At 34.5% G+C, this 15,001-nt stretch overlaps 2 protein-coding genes across 2 annotated transcripts; one reads left to right on the top strand and one right to left on the bottom strand.

Annotated features, from left to right (window-relative positions):
• Positions 1-886: 886 nt before the first annotated feature.
• LOC132275237 (vesicle-associated protein 2-2-like) lies at positions 887-9,527 on the bottom strand. Its single transcript, XM_059776682.1, has 9 exons — positions 9,106-9,527; positions 8,061-8,122; positions 5,618-5,688; positions 5,388-5,469; positions 3,774-3,889; positions 3,525-3,707; positions 2,984-3,238; positions 2,319-2,396; positions 887-1,323 (listed from the first exon to the last, which is right to left on the bottom strand). The coding sequence occupies exons 2-9, from the start codon at positions 8,107-8,109 to the stop codon at positions 1,204-1,206; spliced, it is 954 nt and encodes a 317-aa protein (XP_059632665.1). The 5' UTR covers positions 8,110-8,122; positions 9,106-9,527; the 3' UTR covers positions 887-1,203.
• Positions 9,528-11,188: 1,661 nt separating this feature from the next.
• On the top strand, positions 11,189-12,355 carry LOC132273156 (uncharacterized). Its single transcript, XM_059774178.1, has one exon. It carries the CDS (start codon positions 11,189-11,191, stop codon positions 12,353-12,355), a length of 1,167 nt encoding a protein of 388 aa, XP_059630161.1.
• Positions 12,356-15,001: the final 2,646 nt, after the last annotated feature.

Genomic DNA, 15,001 nt, shown 5'->3' with positions numbered 1-15,001 from the left:
GAAAAAAAACTATGATTTCCCCAAATTTCAAGCTTCAAAAGAGTGAGGAAAAGAATGTTGAGCTTTTTCTGAGCTGATGTTTTGTTTAAGATAGCAATGAAGACAAGTACTAATTTTCATGACTTGAAGCTTTAAAGGAAGTTCAGAAAACCTAATAAAATACCAATGAGACAAAATTTTGAATCACTCATTTTGGTCAGGCACTAAAAGTCTAAAAGAAGCAGGACACAGTTAGCAAAGTGAGAACTGTATCATTGCCTCATTGTTGCCTCTTTTTTTTTTTTTTTTTTCATAGTTGGTACTCACACACACATGCACCCTCCCTTTGAGAAGTAAGGGTCTGATACCGCTAGGCTTGACCCGTTGGTCATTGTTGCCATTGTTAACCATCACTTGTATTATTGGATGGCTTACAGATTACTCTTTTATCCTCATATGCCTTGTTCGTATCCTATTTTTTTAAGATTTACCATATCTAAGTGTCTGTGTCATACCCGTGTTGGTGTCCATGCTTTGTAAGGCAAAACTTATTTTGGTAAGGAATAATTCCTCTCCCCTTTTCTTTACTTCATTTTCAAACCAGTTGCAACTCTCCTTCAATTGCAATGCACTTTCTAGGGTTCGCTATGAATTTTTTTTTGAACCAGTCCAAGTGAAAATTTGCTAGTTCCCCAAAAACAAACAACCAAGCACTGATATTTTCCTTTTTCAGGTAATATATATATAATAATAATAATAATAATAATTATTATTATTATTATTTTTTTTTGTGTATTTAGTAAAAGCTTAAATCGAGTCTATTGAATGGGACATGTAGAATAATTTATCAAAAATTAATAGGTAAGTTATTATTGTTAAATGTTAATATTTTATTTCTTCCTAAATATTTTACGATAACCAAACACTAGAAAAAATATTTTTTAAAAAATATTTTACATCCAAACAAATGGTGCCTCCACTAGCGGTGTAAAAGATATCCAACTGTCACTCCTGAAAAAGAGATTATTCTCTCTTCTTTGTTAGAGATAAGTTCTTTATACATCCATTTTCTAATAGGTTTCTTCTATATCTGGTCATCAACAATCCTGGTATGAAGCTACCGCGATAAACAGACTATTACAACCTCCAGCATTGGAACAATTTCCAAAGTTAACAAAGAGTTAAAGAGACTTGAATAAAAGCCTAATGATGAAGTGTTCTCCGCTAGCGGTGTAAAACATATCCAACTGTCAGACTGATCAGTGCAACCATGCAAACAAACAGCAAGGGGAAACCAACCTCAACTCTTCTTACACCAACAGGCTTCCTCCTCAACATTATTGCCTGCAAAAGATAAAATGCCACATGTCAGAAGCATGATACGGCCGGGAAGCCACTATTTGAACCCCAATACAATAATAGTGAAAAAAACAACCAATGGAGGCCAAACCTAGTCCTCGTAAAAGGCTGTTTGAGCAAATATATTTCCATAAAAAGCTGTTTCTCGTCACCCTAAGAGCCACAGAACTATATTCTTTCACCTGCATATGCTAAGGGGGCATTGCTATAATTTCATTTAAAGATCCTTCCACGCGATTTGCTTGTTTCAATTTATGGCCAAGGTTCTTGTGAGGTTGAACATTATGATTGGTATAGAACTTGCAATTGCAATGGCTGCAGTGAGGCCATTTCCATTAGATAATAAAAAATCGAAAAGAGGAGGAGCAGAGGGTAATTGACGATGGTTTCCTAATTATCAAGTTGACGGAATTTCACATCTATTGATAAAACGCAATATGGAGGGCTAGAGTTTCTAGAGGGGGATGAGTAGAGAAATAAGGGGGGCTGAGCTTTTAGATGGAGATGAGTGAAGAATACTTCCAAAAACTAAGAAGATAGAATACCGGGTGGACAGAAGCTATTTTCCTTAACTAATTTGTACTATTTAGGTCTTTGTTCTTTTGTTTTTGTTTTCCCTTGGGAGTTCTGATTTAGAGTAGTTGTACAGTAAGGCTGATGGTAGGCCATCTGCCTGTTTGACACGGAGTGTAACCTCAGTACCTTTGCACTTAAAAGTCCACTTTTTAGTATTTCTATTTAATACATCTACTTTACCTACCAAAAAGAAACATGAGATGAAACTTCGACAAGTTAGAAAGATTGTGTTTGTATCTAGACAGAGATTAGAACAAGATTAGTGAAATCTTAAATAAACTATTGAACTTTTCTTTTCTAGGGAAACTTGCCCGTGTTTGATAATATAACTATAGCTGATTCACCAGACAAATAATTCAACGAAATAACAAATTAAGAGAAGCATAGAGTGCAGTGTCACTAACCAGCTCTTGCTTGAGTGATTCATTCTCTTGAATTGTTGTGCTCTTCTCTTCTTTTAGCTTCGTGATGGTAAATTGGGCCTACAAAAGTTTTTCACAAAATTTTGCTTAGTAATTCCTTCGTAAGTTTAGAGAGAAGCAGCTTTTTGAGCAAGAAAAGTACTCGAAACTTCATTTCTGTCGCATGAATAAGTAGCTTAAATTTGAAAACCTCATGTAAAATAATATTAATGACAATCAAAGTATTAGGTACATAAAAGATGCTTTATAAGCCATATTCATCTTTTGAAGTAGTCAGGCTATCACCAAATGAAAGGAAAACTTCATATCTTTAACAAAACAACATGCTGCAGGGCACAAGTACTGGTGTGTGGTGTCCACCACAATGTTTGTTATTTTCAGTATTCCTGAATATAATATCCACAGTTGAAGCAGATATGAAATAAATAATAAGGCTCAAAATTTTCATCCATTAGTCCTCTTCAAAGATTAAGGCATAACTAAAAAAAAAAAGAAAAAGAAAATCCAGATAAATTTTCCTACAAGTTCCTTCCTTTGATTTAGGGATTATCATATCCAATTTCCTTCCCCAACAATATAGGTCAAGGAAATAGGGACCAGCATTCACCATCCTAGATGGGTATGAATTTAGTGCGGGAAACACTAACCTCAATTAGCTTTGAATTCAGTCCATTCACCTTCAACTTCAACTCCTCAATATCATTAATTAAATTTAATTTTGTTCCTTCCGCATCCTCAACTGGTCTTGGTTCCACATTCTTAGCATGGATCGGCTCCATATCCTTAACTGCTCTCAACTCCGGTTCCTCTATAACCTTAGTTGGCCTCAACTCCATATCTTTAGTTGGTCTTAGCTCATCCATATCTGTAGCAATTTTGAAATCCTCAGCATCCCTAGTTGCCTGGCACACAAGAAAGAACGATTTTCATGTAAAAGACATTATTACAATAAGCACTGGTCTGCCAGGTAGAAAAGTGCAAGATAAGGAAACACAAATTATTATACGTGCAATAAACAAATACATCTACGAAAATGTCCCATGGTTTTTGAAATGTACAAAATGCAAAAGGACAACCAATGTCGCATAACTCCTGAGGACCAGTGGAACACAGGAGGCCAATTTAAGCAAACAGGAGCCCTGTACAAGATCTAGACGATGTATATGTAGTGATATATAAATTTCTCACCATTTCAGTTGGGGGAAGATTTTCTACTCCACTAAGTAATTTTTCTTTCTGCATTGAAGTTTCATGAGATGGTTCTTGCTTCAAAACTCCATTGATTGGTAGCAATACTGGAGAATGTGGTGGGCTAACCAGAATGACCCTTAGTTTGCTCTCTTCCACATATTTACCACTCTCTTTTGTGAACTGCAAATAAACCAATAAGAATCCACAATAGGCTGTCTACAATTAACTGCAACCACAAATTCTTACCATGCCAGTTGTGACATCCTCTTCACTTGTCCCAAAAGGGACAATTGTGCCCTGAATAAGGAATTTATCTTTGCATTGCATATCAGATGGAGCTGAATGTTGAGCTTGCATGGTAACTGCATTAACCAAATAAGTAAAAAGGGAGGCAAAAGAACCACTTGCAGAAAACAAAAACATGTATATTGGATAAATATAGTAAACAATGGATAACAGCATCGCACAATCAACATTCATGATCAAGTGGTCATAACATTATACAAAATTCAGATGATATTGAAAATACAAGCCAAATTCGACCCATCAAATCAAAAACAGTAAATGAACTAGGTAATGCATTGGTTTTGAAACTAAGCTTTAAAATTTTATATTTCTTCAACTGAATAATTTTCTTTACGTTTGTATATTACTAAAAATTTCAAAAGGAAGCTTCCAAAAAAAAAAAAATCAAAATTATAATACTGTACCTAAGTTACCTATTTTGGCCTGGGTGTTTGGTGGTGTTGGGATAGGATGGGATGGGATGGGTGCTCATTAAAATTTTGACTACCAAAGACATGCATAATTGAATATTCAAACTATCATCTGGAGAACCAAAAAAAAAGGCAGGGCAAGAGAAGGCATCCATCCAAGGTGGATAGTCTAGATAGCAACTATGTCAATGGTCTTGGAGCTCAGGACTCCAATAAAGAACACGAAAAACCTTTATTATACCAGCTATAGTCCCTAATCCTTATTAACATGCTTAAAAATAGTAATGTCATGTCAAAGCTCCAGATACAAGCAGATGTTCAACATTATCATGCAAGATGCAGCAAAATCCTAAAAAATATCAGTGCAGTTTTTTCTAACATGAAAGAGAACATAAAAGCCCACACCTCTTAGTGAACAATTTTTTTTTTTTTTTTAAATACCCAGTGACAGAGACAATGACTGGCACACCAAAAGTTATTGAGAAGTAGAAAATCAACATTTAAATATAGGTCGTCGTCATCATTATCATCCTTGCCATGATCCCATATGAATGGGGTCCACCACATGATGTGCTGATATTAAATATGCAGCAGTTGTTGACTTGTTTCACTAATGCAGGAGTGTATATCACTTCCCATTGGTGTCAAAATATGTTCCAAGCAGTTAACTTTGCTATATAATTAATCAGCATTGATTATTATACCCGATTTTCCAATCAATTCCAACTTCTACAGAACTTCCAAGAAACTTACTATTCATTCCCAGTAATTTCTAAAATTTGGACCCAAGTGTATATTCAGTTTGAAGTTTGAAACTTATTACGGAATTGGACATAGTTCCTGTCCCACCATACCAAACAAATGGAAGCCATATGCTTCTAGTTCATGTGCATTAGAAAACATCCACGCTTCACTCTACAACGTCCCTTCCTGGAACGCTTCCAAAGTCACTTGTCACTAATTTTTATCTTAATTTGCTTAGCCTGATGTCAGTACAAAAATATTTTCCTAATAAAGAAAGGCAGGCCAAATTTTGTCTCTACAAAATATTATCAGCATAGGTAAAGTATTCATGCGAAGGTGGCACTGCATAATAGAAATGTGGTCAAAACATGGGCATAATAAAAAGTGCGGGAATATATACCTGTGAAATCACATGTTGACTTTGGCTTGACAATGCCTATGTTAGGTCGAACACAGTATTTCTTCGGTGATGTAGTCTTTACCTGCTAGTGTGATTTATAGATAATTAGACATAAACCGATGTTTTCTAGAGTGTTCTAATTACATTATATAAAGAAGCTTCCAAGAAACCGCGGGGAAAGAAAAAAAAAAAAGAATTTACATGATATTTTAAGCAGATAATTACTACACCTTGAAGGCAACATATTGATCAGATATATTGGCAAGGTGAATTGCACATGAACTTTGTTTCTTCGACTCAACTACATATAGAACAAAACAGAAGGGAGGAAAGAATTTAGGCTTGCTGTTTTCAAGTTTTATGAGTAAACTATGATATAAAGATAAGACAATATATTAAAAACAGAAGGAAAAAAAAAAGTCATTATTTACTTGACCAGCTTGAGATCAGCAATGGCACAAAACTGTCATAAATGGCAGAGGGAGACAAAAGAAACGGAGACTATAAGAGCATAATATAATATTATTGGCATTCTAATATTTGTACACTGATCTGCAAAGTCCAGTTGGAATTCTGGTCTCTTAAAATGTACAAGAACGTAATCAAACCATTGTGACCTTGCACTCTACAAGCTCACCAGGAGAAGGAAAAAAAATTTGCAAGTTGCAAGAATCATAATGACAGGGAAAAAGAAATGCAAAACACACTCTCAACAGCTGTTACAATCAGAATTACAGCTCTTTGCTTGCATCATTACTGTTATAGATATCCATTGATCACATAAGAAACCATTTATATAAGGATATCACGACTTTATATGAGGGACCAAGTGGAGACAAGCTGGTAGAATTTTATGTGATAAAAGAATAACACATAGGATCAAAGGAAAATTCTATAGGACCGTTATTAGACCAATTATGTTGTATGGGATGGAGTGTTGGGCCCTAAAAGAAACAAGAGCAATGCCTTCATGTAGCGGAAATGAGAATGCTAAGATAGATGAGTGGAGTGACTAGGAGAGATAGGGTTACTAATGAAAGTGTGACAAAAATAAATTAGGGGTGGCTTCTATTAGTGAGAAAATTAGAGAGAGTAGACTTTGGTTTGGACACCTACATCGGAGACCTAAAGACGCACTAGGTCAAACGAGGAAGATTGGTTGTAATAGAAGGTAAGATACGGAGGGTGACCAAAAATGATATGAGGTGAAGTTAATAAAAGGATTTCAAAAAGCTAAATATAGTAGTCTAAATGGCATGTAATAGGAAGGATTGGAGAAAGAGAAATTCATATGGCCGACCCCATTCATATGGGATTAAGGCAAGGATGATGATGATACGAGGTGAGATACTTATAGCGTCTGGAATATAAACTACTCCATAATTAGGAATGTTAAAATCCTCCAATTACCAAGGGTGATTGTCTGGGGCAATTATTTACAAGCCTGAGGTCTCAGTTTTTTTGAGTTTCGTATGGCCACTTTGTATAAAATAATGAAAAAAATTACGTCTCCTCTCTCAGCACCCCGCATAGGTAGGATGGGTGAAAATTCCTACAATTACATACTAGGTGTTATGTATTCTTGAACAATATATAAACTACTCTGTCTGCATATATTCTAAAAAATAATTGTTCGGAGGCAACTGGAATCAACATATTAGTTATATTCATTAGCCTTTTTCAATATTCAGTGACTGTCCAGCTAAACTTGATCCATAATTGTAAATTGTAAAAAGCTAAGTTAAATTAGCTCAGCAACCAAGCTGATCCAGGATGCCTTGTTGATTAGCAGTTTTCAGAAACCATGGCCAATTGGCATTGGAACAATGGTAATGTCACTGGTGCTAAGTTCAAATGTTTCCTATAGAGCATGCTGGCTTTATGAGCCATGATGCAGCCTTCTCCCCCGAATCTTTCATACCCAATAGACATATTCACATATCTTCCTAAATCAGGAAACAGTTTTTCATCAAACCAAAACTCACCCACATTGTAAAAGAACAGTTTTATTGGAAAAGAACAACACAAACCAGCTCCTTCCTTATCCACTCACAATAGACTTTGAAGCTTCATTGTAAAACCATTACTTACTTAACCATGCTAGTTACAAAAATGGGCCCCAGACACACCACCTTCCTCACCCAACCCCCACCACTCTACATGGCTGTGTAGAATGCTCTTTGTCAAAGAACATGCAGAGTGATGCGATTGATTTAAATGCTTGAGTGCTCCACACAAAGTTTTAAATTGTGTTTAAGGTATGACTTATCAAATATATACATATATATATATATACACACACATACTTGTGTTTATAAGGTATGCCATGTATCAACACATGCATAAAGCACTAAGAATTGCCCAAAACAATATAAGTCACACAAAGTGTACAACTCAGCCCACAAGGATTAATCTTCACAGGAGTCGCAAAAAGCGATAAGCATAATAATTCTAACCCGCTGTCATAGTCTCAAAATTTGTTTAACAAAGTGCAATAACCATACTAAAGAAACTAAATGCACTCAACTCTCAAGAATGATAATAATGGTTCATAGTAACATCGACCTTGGGATGTTCCTAATTGTTTGATCTTACAACAACATATAATGTATATAATTAAACAATAAACTAAAGATGCAAATGTTGCTTGCAAATGAGAATTCCAGTACTTACATGTAAACTTGAGTTCGCTGGGTTCAATCTCCAATAGTTTTGTGGTCATGATTCTTCTTCACCTAAAACCATAACAAATCAAGTTAAAATGTAACTCTATCCGGAAATTGTTAAACTCTGATTCCTATCAAAACTAATAATGATGATAAAAAGCATTGTTGAGTTACGTACAAACAAAGTTTGTTTGCTGGAGGAAATTCTCTGAACCAAGAAGGTATTTCTCTAATCACTATAGGGGTTTCTCATCATTATCTCATGCAAGAATTTAGTCCAAGCATGTTAATCTGTTTACATTGTAATCTAGGCATTATAATGGCATTCTGAGAGTGTCGTACTTGTAAAAGTTGTGGTTGATTGTTTGTCTATTATTATTGTAGAAAGGTAAGGGAATGAAATCAGTCACAATTTCTTTCATAGTGAATTACTTCTTGCTACTGGACCTCTTTTGTCCTCTGTGACTTAGGAGTTGGCTTGTGTTGTTGACCCTTAGGTCGAGGATTGGTAGAGAAGGCATTGAGAATTACTTCTTGCTGGATTTCCCATGAATATAGGAGGAATTGATGTCAAATCATGTAGATCTCTAGTCCCTTCTTTGTGGTTGTGGTTTAATTTATCTCCTGCACACTTGAATTGTATAATTCTACATGTTTGGGAGTGCTAAATCAAGCTTTTAGTTTCCGGCTTAATGGCAAGTCAATCACTAGTATAGTGTTTTCACATAAACAGTGCGATTAGTGTGAATTGAAGAGAGAGAGACAGACAAAAAAAAAAACGTTATTAAGTATAAAAGCCACATCCTCCTAACAGATCCAAATCAAAACCATCAAACTTGCGATATATACATATACATACCAAACATACTTTGTACTACGCAAATCATGTTCTCATAGCCCTAATTTGAAGTCTCATTTCATACTTCATACTACGACAGTCCAATAACAGTAATCAGAGAATCGCATAGCAATCAAACATCTAGAACATTAATTATATAATCAAAGAACACATAAAGATAAGAATAAAGCATCGATGTGAGAGAGAGACTTACAGAGCACGAGGCGAAACCTAAATTACAGATGGTTTATAAACACAATCAGCGACGAGTACAAGGATTAAAGCGAAACAAGTCCAGCGATTCACGTGTTTCGTCTCGAATTCGATCGCAATATTGGAGATTGGATATAGAAAGTCAAAAATGTAGATAGCTAGAGAGATAGAGAGAGAGTTGGTGGTCTGAAACACTAATTCTGGGAGCGTTGATGAAGAATAGAATGTATTGGAATTAGGAGGACGAGAATGTGGAGTTTGCTGGTGTCCACTGTGTGAGAGAGCAGTTGTACCGGCTGTGTTGCGGTTGCATTTGAACGGTTCCAATATCGCCTCTCCGGCTCGGCTTAGACAATGGTTCAGTTGAGGGTCATGTCGGTCTTGCCATGGCTGCCTCTTTGAGAGGGTCAAAATGATTTGACTCCTATAAGTGGCAAATTTGTACCTGATGATGACGAATTCAAAATATAAAATATATATATATATATATATATATATTTTAATAAATTACACTTACCTCATGTTTGGACCAATCTAACCGTTTACCTAACATTATTTTGAATTTTTGATCTGCCTTGAGGTTTGGTATATGCTCAACAACTCTCTTCATCAGAATTTGTAAAAAAAAATTCATAAGATTACCAGTTGCCATTACACTCATTTTTCTTACTTACAATATTTTTTTAGGAGGGGTAACAGTAGTGGAAGGAGAGAGACTAATAAGAGAGATGAGATAGAAAATTATTTTTTTTTTTAGATTTTATAATATATTTTATATTATAAAAATATATTACAAGGTATAGTTGACTTAAACCAGAATAATAAATTTTAAATGCTCCCCTCAAATCTCATGAGTCATGAGAGGTAAGTGATTTACACCCCCCACCCCCTTTTTTTTTCTTTTCTGTTTTTTCGTACATGGAGATAAGGTCACAATAATTTAATTTTTTCAAACTCTATACTATGAAAAGTAAAATTTTCTATTAATTAAGGATGTTGGGAGGGAATGTTAACATAACCTTTAATATTAGTTTCAAAAAGTGATCATTGCTTGTCATTTTAATGATACAATTCTAGTTTAAAACAAAGAGTGGAATGAAATTGCACATTCTTTTTCTTTCCTCATAAAAAAAAAACCTTAATTCTATTTTTTTTTCTTGATCTATATTCTAACATTTATGATTATGTTTAATTATTTAGTTTAATGATCAGTATCACAGTTTTTTGGATACAAAATCTGTTCATTTTTTGATACAAAATATGTTCATATTAGCTTAATAACAACTATTTAAAAGTTATTCAGGGAGTTGCCTGTGGTCTTGGTCTTCATACATAATTTTCATTATGAGTCACTGCTTTGTGACGATCTTCCATCTATTAATAAATGATACTGAATCTGTTTAATAATTCTTTGCTTATGAATTCTATTACCGAGTTTTTCTGAATTGTTTATTATTTTGAAATTACCACGTGATATTGTCGATACTGAATTCGTTTAATAATTGTTTGCTTATAAATCTTATCACCGAGTTTTTCCGAATTGTTTATTGTTTTAAAATTACCATGTGACATTGTCTTGAATAAACGAATTATTTGATTAAAGATAAATAATTCAATATTTTAGAATAAAAGTTTGGAGGTCATTTAACATGAACAATAGTTTTCAATACAAATATAATTATTATGCTTAATTCAACCTAATTGAAAAATAAATTTAGGACTACTAACTCAGGACTAGTTTTCCTTTGTGTTTTATTAGTTTCTTCCTTGTATTAATATATGTATATTTCAAAATATTAAACAATATATATATATTTTTTTACGTTCACCGGAACCCTGTTCCGAAATTGAAATAATTAATAAGGCTCCCTAACTCCTAAGTTTTTATTTTTTATTTTTATTTTTATTTATTTTATTTTAGCCAAAAGGCTTCCTAAGTTATAAAATTACCCTAAAAAGAGAGGGTTTTAGGGTTCATCAAAAAGAGTGGGTTTTAGGGAAGGAGCGCCAAATTTGCGACGAGATTCCTTCTGAAGAAGAAGAAGAACACATCAACAGGTGAGTCCTCCCTTCTATCATTGTCCATGTTTAATTTCATATTCAAATCGTTGCCTTATTTGAGGTGTGTTGTTGTATCAACTTCAACACCTCAGAAACTACATTTTCTTCAACATTACCCACTATCTTCATCATCCTCAACGCTCGAATCCATCCCTCGCACTGCAAATCAAAACTCATTCACTATCGACTACCTCATAAAATCATGTGGTATAACTCCAGAAAAGGCTCTCGCAGCCTCCGAGTACGTGAACTTGGAAACCCCAGACAAACCAGATTCTGTTCTTGCATTCTTCAGCAACCATGGATTCACCAAAACCCAGATCTCACTTCTCATCCAAAGATCCCCTCAGGTACTCTCGTCCAACCCCCAAATAAACTTTTTGCCCAAAATCCATTTTTTCCAATCTAAAGGTGTTTCAACAGAAGACATTGCCAAAATACTGACTGCATTACCAGGTATTTTGGAAAGAAGTTTGGAAAATCATATAATCCCATCATACAATGTCTTAAATAAATTGCTCGAGTCTGAAGAAAAAACATTTGCAGCTATTAAACGTTATGCTGGGCTTTTGTTGCATGATCTTCACATATTTATGGTTCCCAATATTGAAGCTCTGAGAGAATTAGGTGTGCCCGAATCGAATATTGTGGCTCTCTTGACGGGTCATCCTAAAGCTATCATGACTAGTACTGATAGGTTTAAGGAGATTGTGGAGGAACTAAAGAAAATGGGTTTTAACCCTCAGAGCACGAAGTTTACTCTAGCAATTAAGGCAATGAGGACAATGGGTAAATCAACTTGGGAAAAGAAGGTAGAGGTTTATAAGAAGTGGGGTTTGTCTGAAGAGGAGATTTTGGTGGCTTTTCAGAAGCAGCCATGGTGTATGACGCCATCGGAGGATAAGATTATGGGGATAATGGATTTTTTTGTCAATACTATGGGTTGGGAGTCTTCAATTGTTGTGAAGAGTCCATGGCTTGTTCTCCTGAGCTTGGAGAGTAGGATCATTCCAAGGTGTTCTGTTTATCAAATTCTGTTGTCGAAAGGTCTGCTTAAGGAGAAAATTAGCTTGACTCGGATGTTGGAGTCTCCTGAAAGTCGCTTCCTAAAGAAGTATGTGCAAAAATATGAGGAAGAAGCTCCTGAGCTTTTGGAGTTATACGAGGAGAAGTTGAATCTTTCAAAGTAACTAGGATATGTGAAGATGAGGAACAGAGTGGACTTTTTAAGGTCGTACATCTCTGATTCCAACTATAGAATGGTCTCTCCTTGTTTACTCTTGGCAATCAATTCGCATCCATTAATCTCTAAACAAACTGAGTTCTCCGGTTTAGGTCGTGCAATTGAAACTTGAAGCTCAACATGGTGCATTGGATTCTAGGATACTTCCGTAGTGGTTTAGGCGTGGTTTGATATACGACTGTCCATGTATCTGGGGTATCAGTCTGGTTTTCTATCTTGGTTTTGTTTGGCATACAATTTTAGAACTAGTTTAATTTGGTAAATTGATGATTTTGATTTTCAATTGTACTGATGCAAACATCTAGCTCAGTGGTGTTTTTTTTTTATCCATCAAATGTTATCTTCCTCTTTTGTTTAGAGCATAAATAAATGAAATTATATAAGATTGTTCTCTTTATACAAGTGTGACATTGTTGGTTATGATGTTCAGCTTGTCCAAAATGAATTCAGGTTTACACTCTTTTCTTTCGCTTGTTGGTGTTGATAGCACAAACGCTATAGTATTCTCACTTTGGTGCATTGGCGTCAGATACCTCAACAACAAATATATTTTTACCTATTATTGATGATGATTAGTCCATAAAACAAGTTTATATTCTTTCTGGTGAGTATGAAGCTGGAATGGAGAAGAAAGTGTTAATAGATCAGCACGGACAATCATGGATTATTATCCAATGTGTTCCCTTCGTAGTGTATTAGTGCCCATTTACATAATAATGCTCTGCTTTTAAGTTCACTCGTCACTTTCTTTGTTTATGCATGCAAAACAAGGCTGTTCGGATAATGAGGTTTTAGGGACAAATGTTGAAGGAGCTCTTAAAGGGGAAGGGAATGTATTTAGGAATTCTTATTAACCTGAATTATTATTGTTAAATTTAATTTCATCATTGGTATCATAACTTAAAGGCGAAGCTTGGAACTGGAAGACTCTGGCAATGTGAATGTAAAATGAGTGAATGCGGTAAAAGTGTAACTAGTTTTGTGTGTGTGTGTGTGTGTGTGTGTGTAAAAGTGTAAACAGATATGCTTTTATATATGTGTGTGTTTGTTAACCACTTTACCTGCACAATGATATATCAATGACTAGGGATGGTCTTGGAATGGAGGTTTGTGAGGACTTGGAATCGGGATGCAAGCCAAGTTAAATGTGACCCGCTGCTAGAGGGAATGTCTAGTCTTGGACATTTTATAAACCTATTTTACATGTCAAATTTAATTTCAATGACATTTAAGGCTCAAGATTCTTGATCATAAAATAACTAAACTATTGAAATTGAACATATGAACATATACCAGGGATTTCCTAAATGTGATAATTAATGAAATGTTTTTGTTTAGTAGAAATAATAATTGGTTGTCTGTGAATTCTTGACTTGGAAATGTCATAGAAATGTCATATATTGAAAAGTTAAATATAATAGATGGTGTATGTAAGTCTATTGATATCTCTTTGTACTTTTAAAGTGGATAAATAGAATTCAGATTCCAGCAAAATTTGTCAGCTTGTAAAGTGAATTTCTTCCCAAATGAAATTTTTTTACCATACTTCTTGCAAATGAAATTTATTTTACTAGCACTAGTACTGTGTTTGGGATCGTTGAGTACCAATGTTGGGATACCATGTATTGGCTAGGGGCAATTTTGGGATACTATGTACCAGTAAGGGGCTCTTTGGCAACGATGTCGTGTAAGGCAGTATAATTCCAACCGCTTAAGAATAGCAGGAGAGAATTTTGGGATACTATGTACCGGTAAGGTTTGGATAAATAGGAGAAAAAGAGAAAATAAAAGATATTATTAGTTAGTAGATAAAGAAAAGGAGGATAGTAATAATTTTTATTCCGTGTTGGACAGATAAGAGAGAAAGAAAAGAATTGATAGTTATTTTTGTATAGATAAGATAGAAGAGAGAATAGAAAAAAAATAAATAAATAAATAGTGATCAAATTAATGTCTTATCCTTCCATAATTGCTTTACACATTATCCATTTTCAAAATCACATACCATATTTTGAAACAAGATTAGATAGGACTTGGGAAAAAAATAATTAGTTTGGATTTTTTTTTAATGAAATCATTAGTTTACTCACTCCTATTAAATGAGACTGATCCCTAATTAATTAAGAACAAAAGCAGGCCTAAGCAAGAACAAAACATGATACTTATATAAGTGGGACATAAATGGAATAACTTTTTACTCCACCATCCTTTCTCTTCCAATCTTCTCAAATTGGGAGAGAAACCAAATTTCCTATCTTCTCTTTTCTCTCCACTTAATCCACCCAAACACACTCCCACCCCATCCTTTTTTTTCTCTCCCTAAACCTTCAAATCAACTCATTCAAATACACTGGTTCATCAGAAAAGAGGTTTTAATAGGGAAGATCATCCAAATTTGCAACAGGATTTCCTTTGAAGAAGTTGTCAATTCAAACAAAAAAGTCTCGGAAACCATTTATGAGCACGTGACACTAAGTGACAAGAAACAAAGTTCAGAAAAGAAAATTAAATGAAAAAAAATTATCCATAAAATTTAAAAGAAAGGAAAGGAAAAAAATGACCGGTTCATTATAGAGAAGAAAGTGAAAAAAGT

This window comes from Cornus florida, unplaced genomic scaffold (assembly GCF_030987335.1).
Source record: "Cornus florida cultivar Cherokee Brave unplaced genomic scaffold, ASM3098733v1 CherokeeBrave_3.0.0_Hap2_Chr09, whole genome shotgun sequence".
Lineage (NCBI taxonomy): Eukaryota > Viridiplantae > Streptophyta > Magnoliopsida > Cornales > Cornaceae > Cornus > Cornus florida.
This window is presented reverse-complemented; position numbering and strand designations above follow the sequence as displayed.

Coding starts and splice junctions, on each gene's coding strand:
- LOC132275237 (XM_059776682.1), bottom strand. CDS start 8,109: ATGACCACAAAACTATTGGAGATTGAACCCAGCGAACTCAAGTTTACA. Junction 5,689..8,060: donor CAGCGAACTCAAGTTTACAT/GTAAGTACTGGA, acceptor TTCTATATGTAG/TTGAGTCGAAGAAACAAAGT. Junction 5,470..5,617: donor ATCAATATGTTGCCTTCAAG/GTGTAGTAATTA, acceptor TCACACTAGCAG/GTAAAGACTACATCACCGAA.
- LOC132273156 (XM_059774178.1), top strand. CDS start 11,189: ATGTTTAATTTCATATTCAAATCGTTGCCTTATTTGAGGTGTGTTGTT.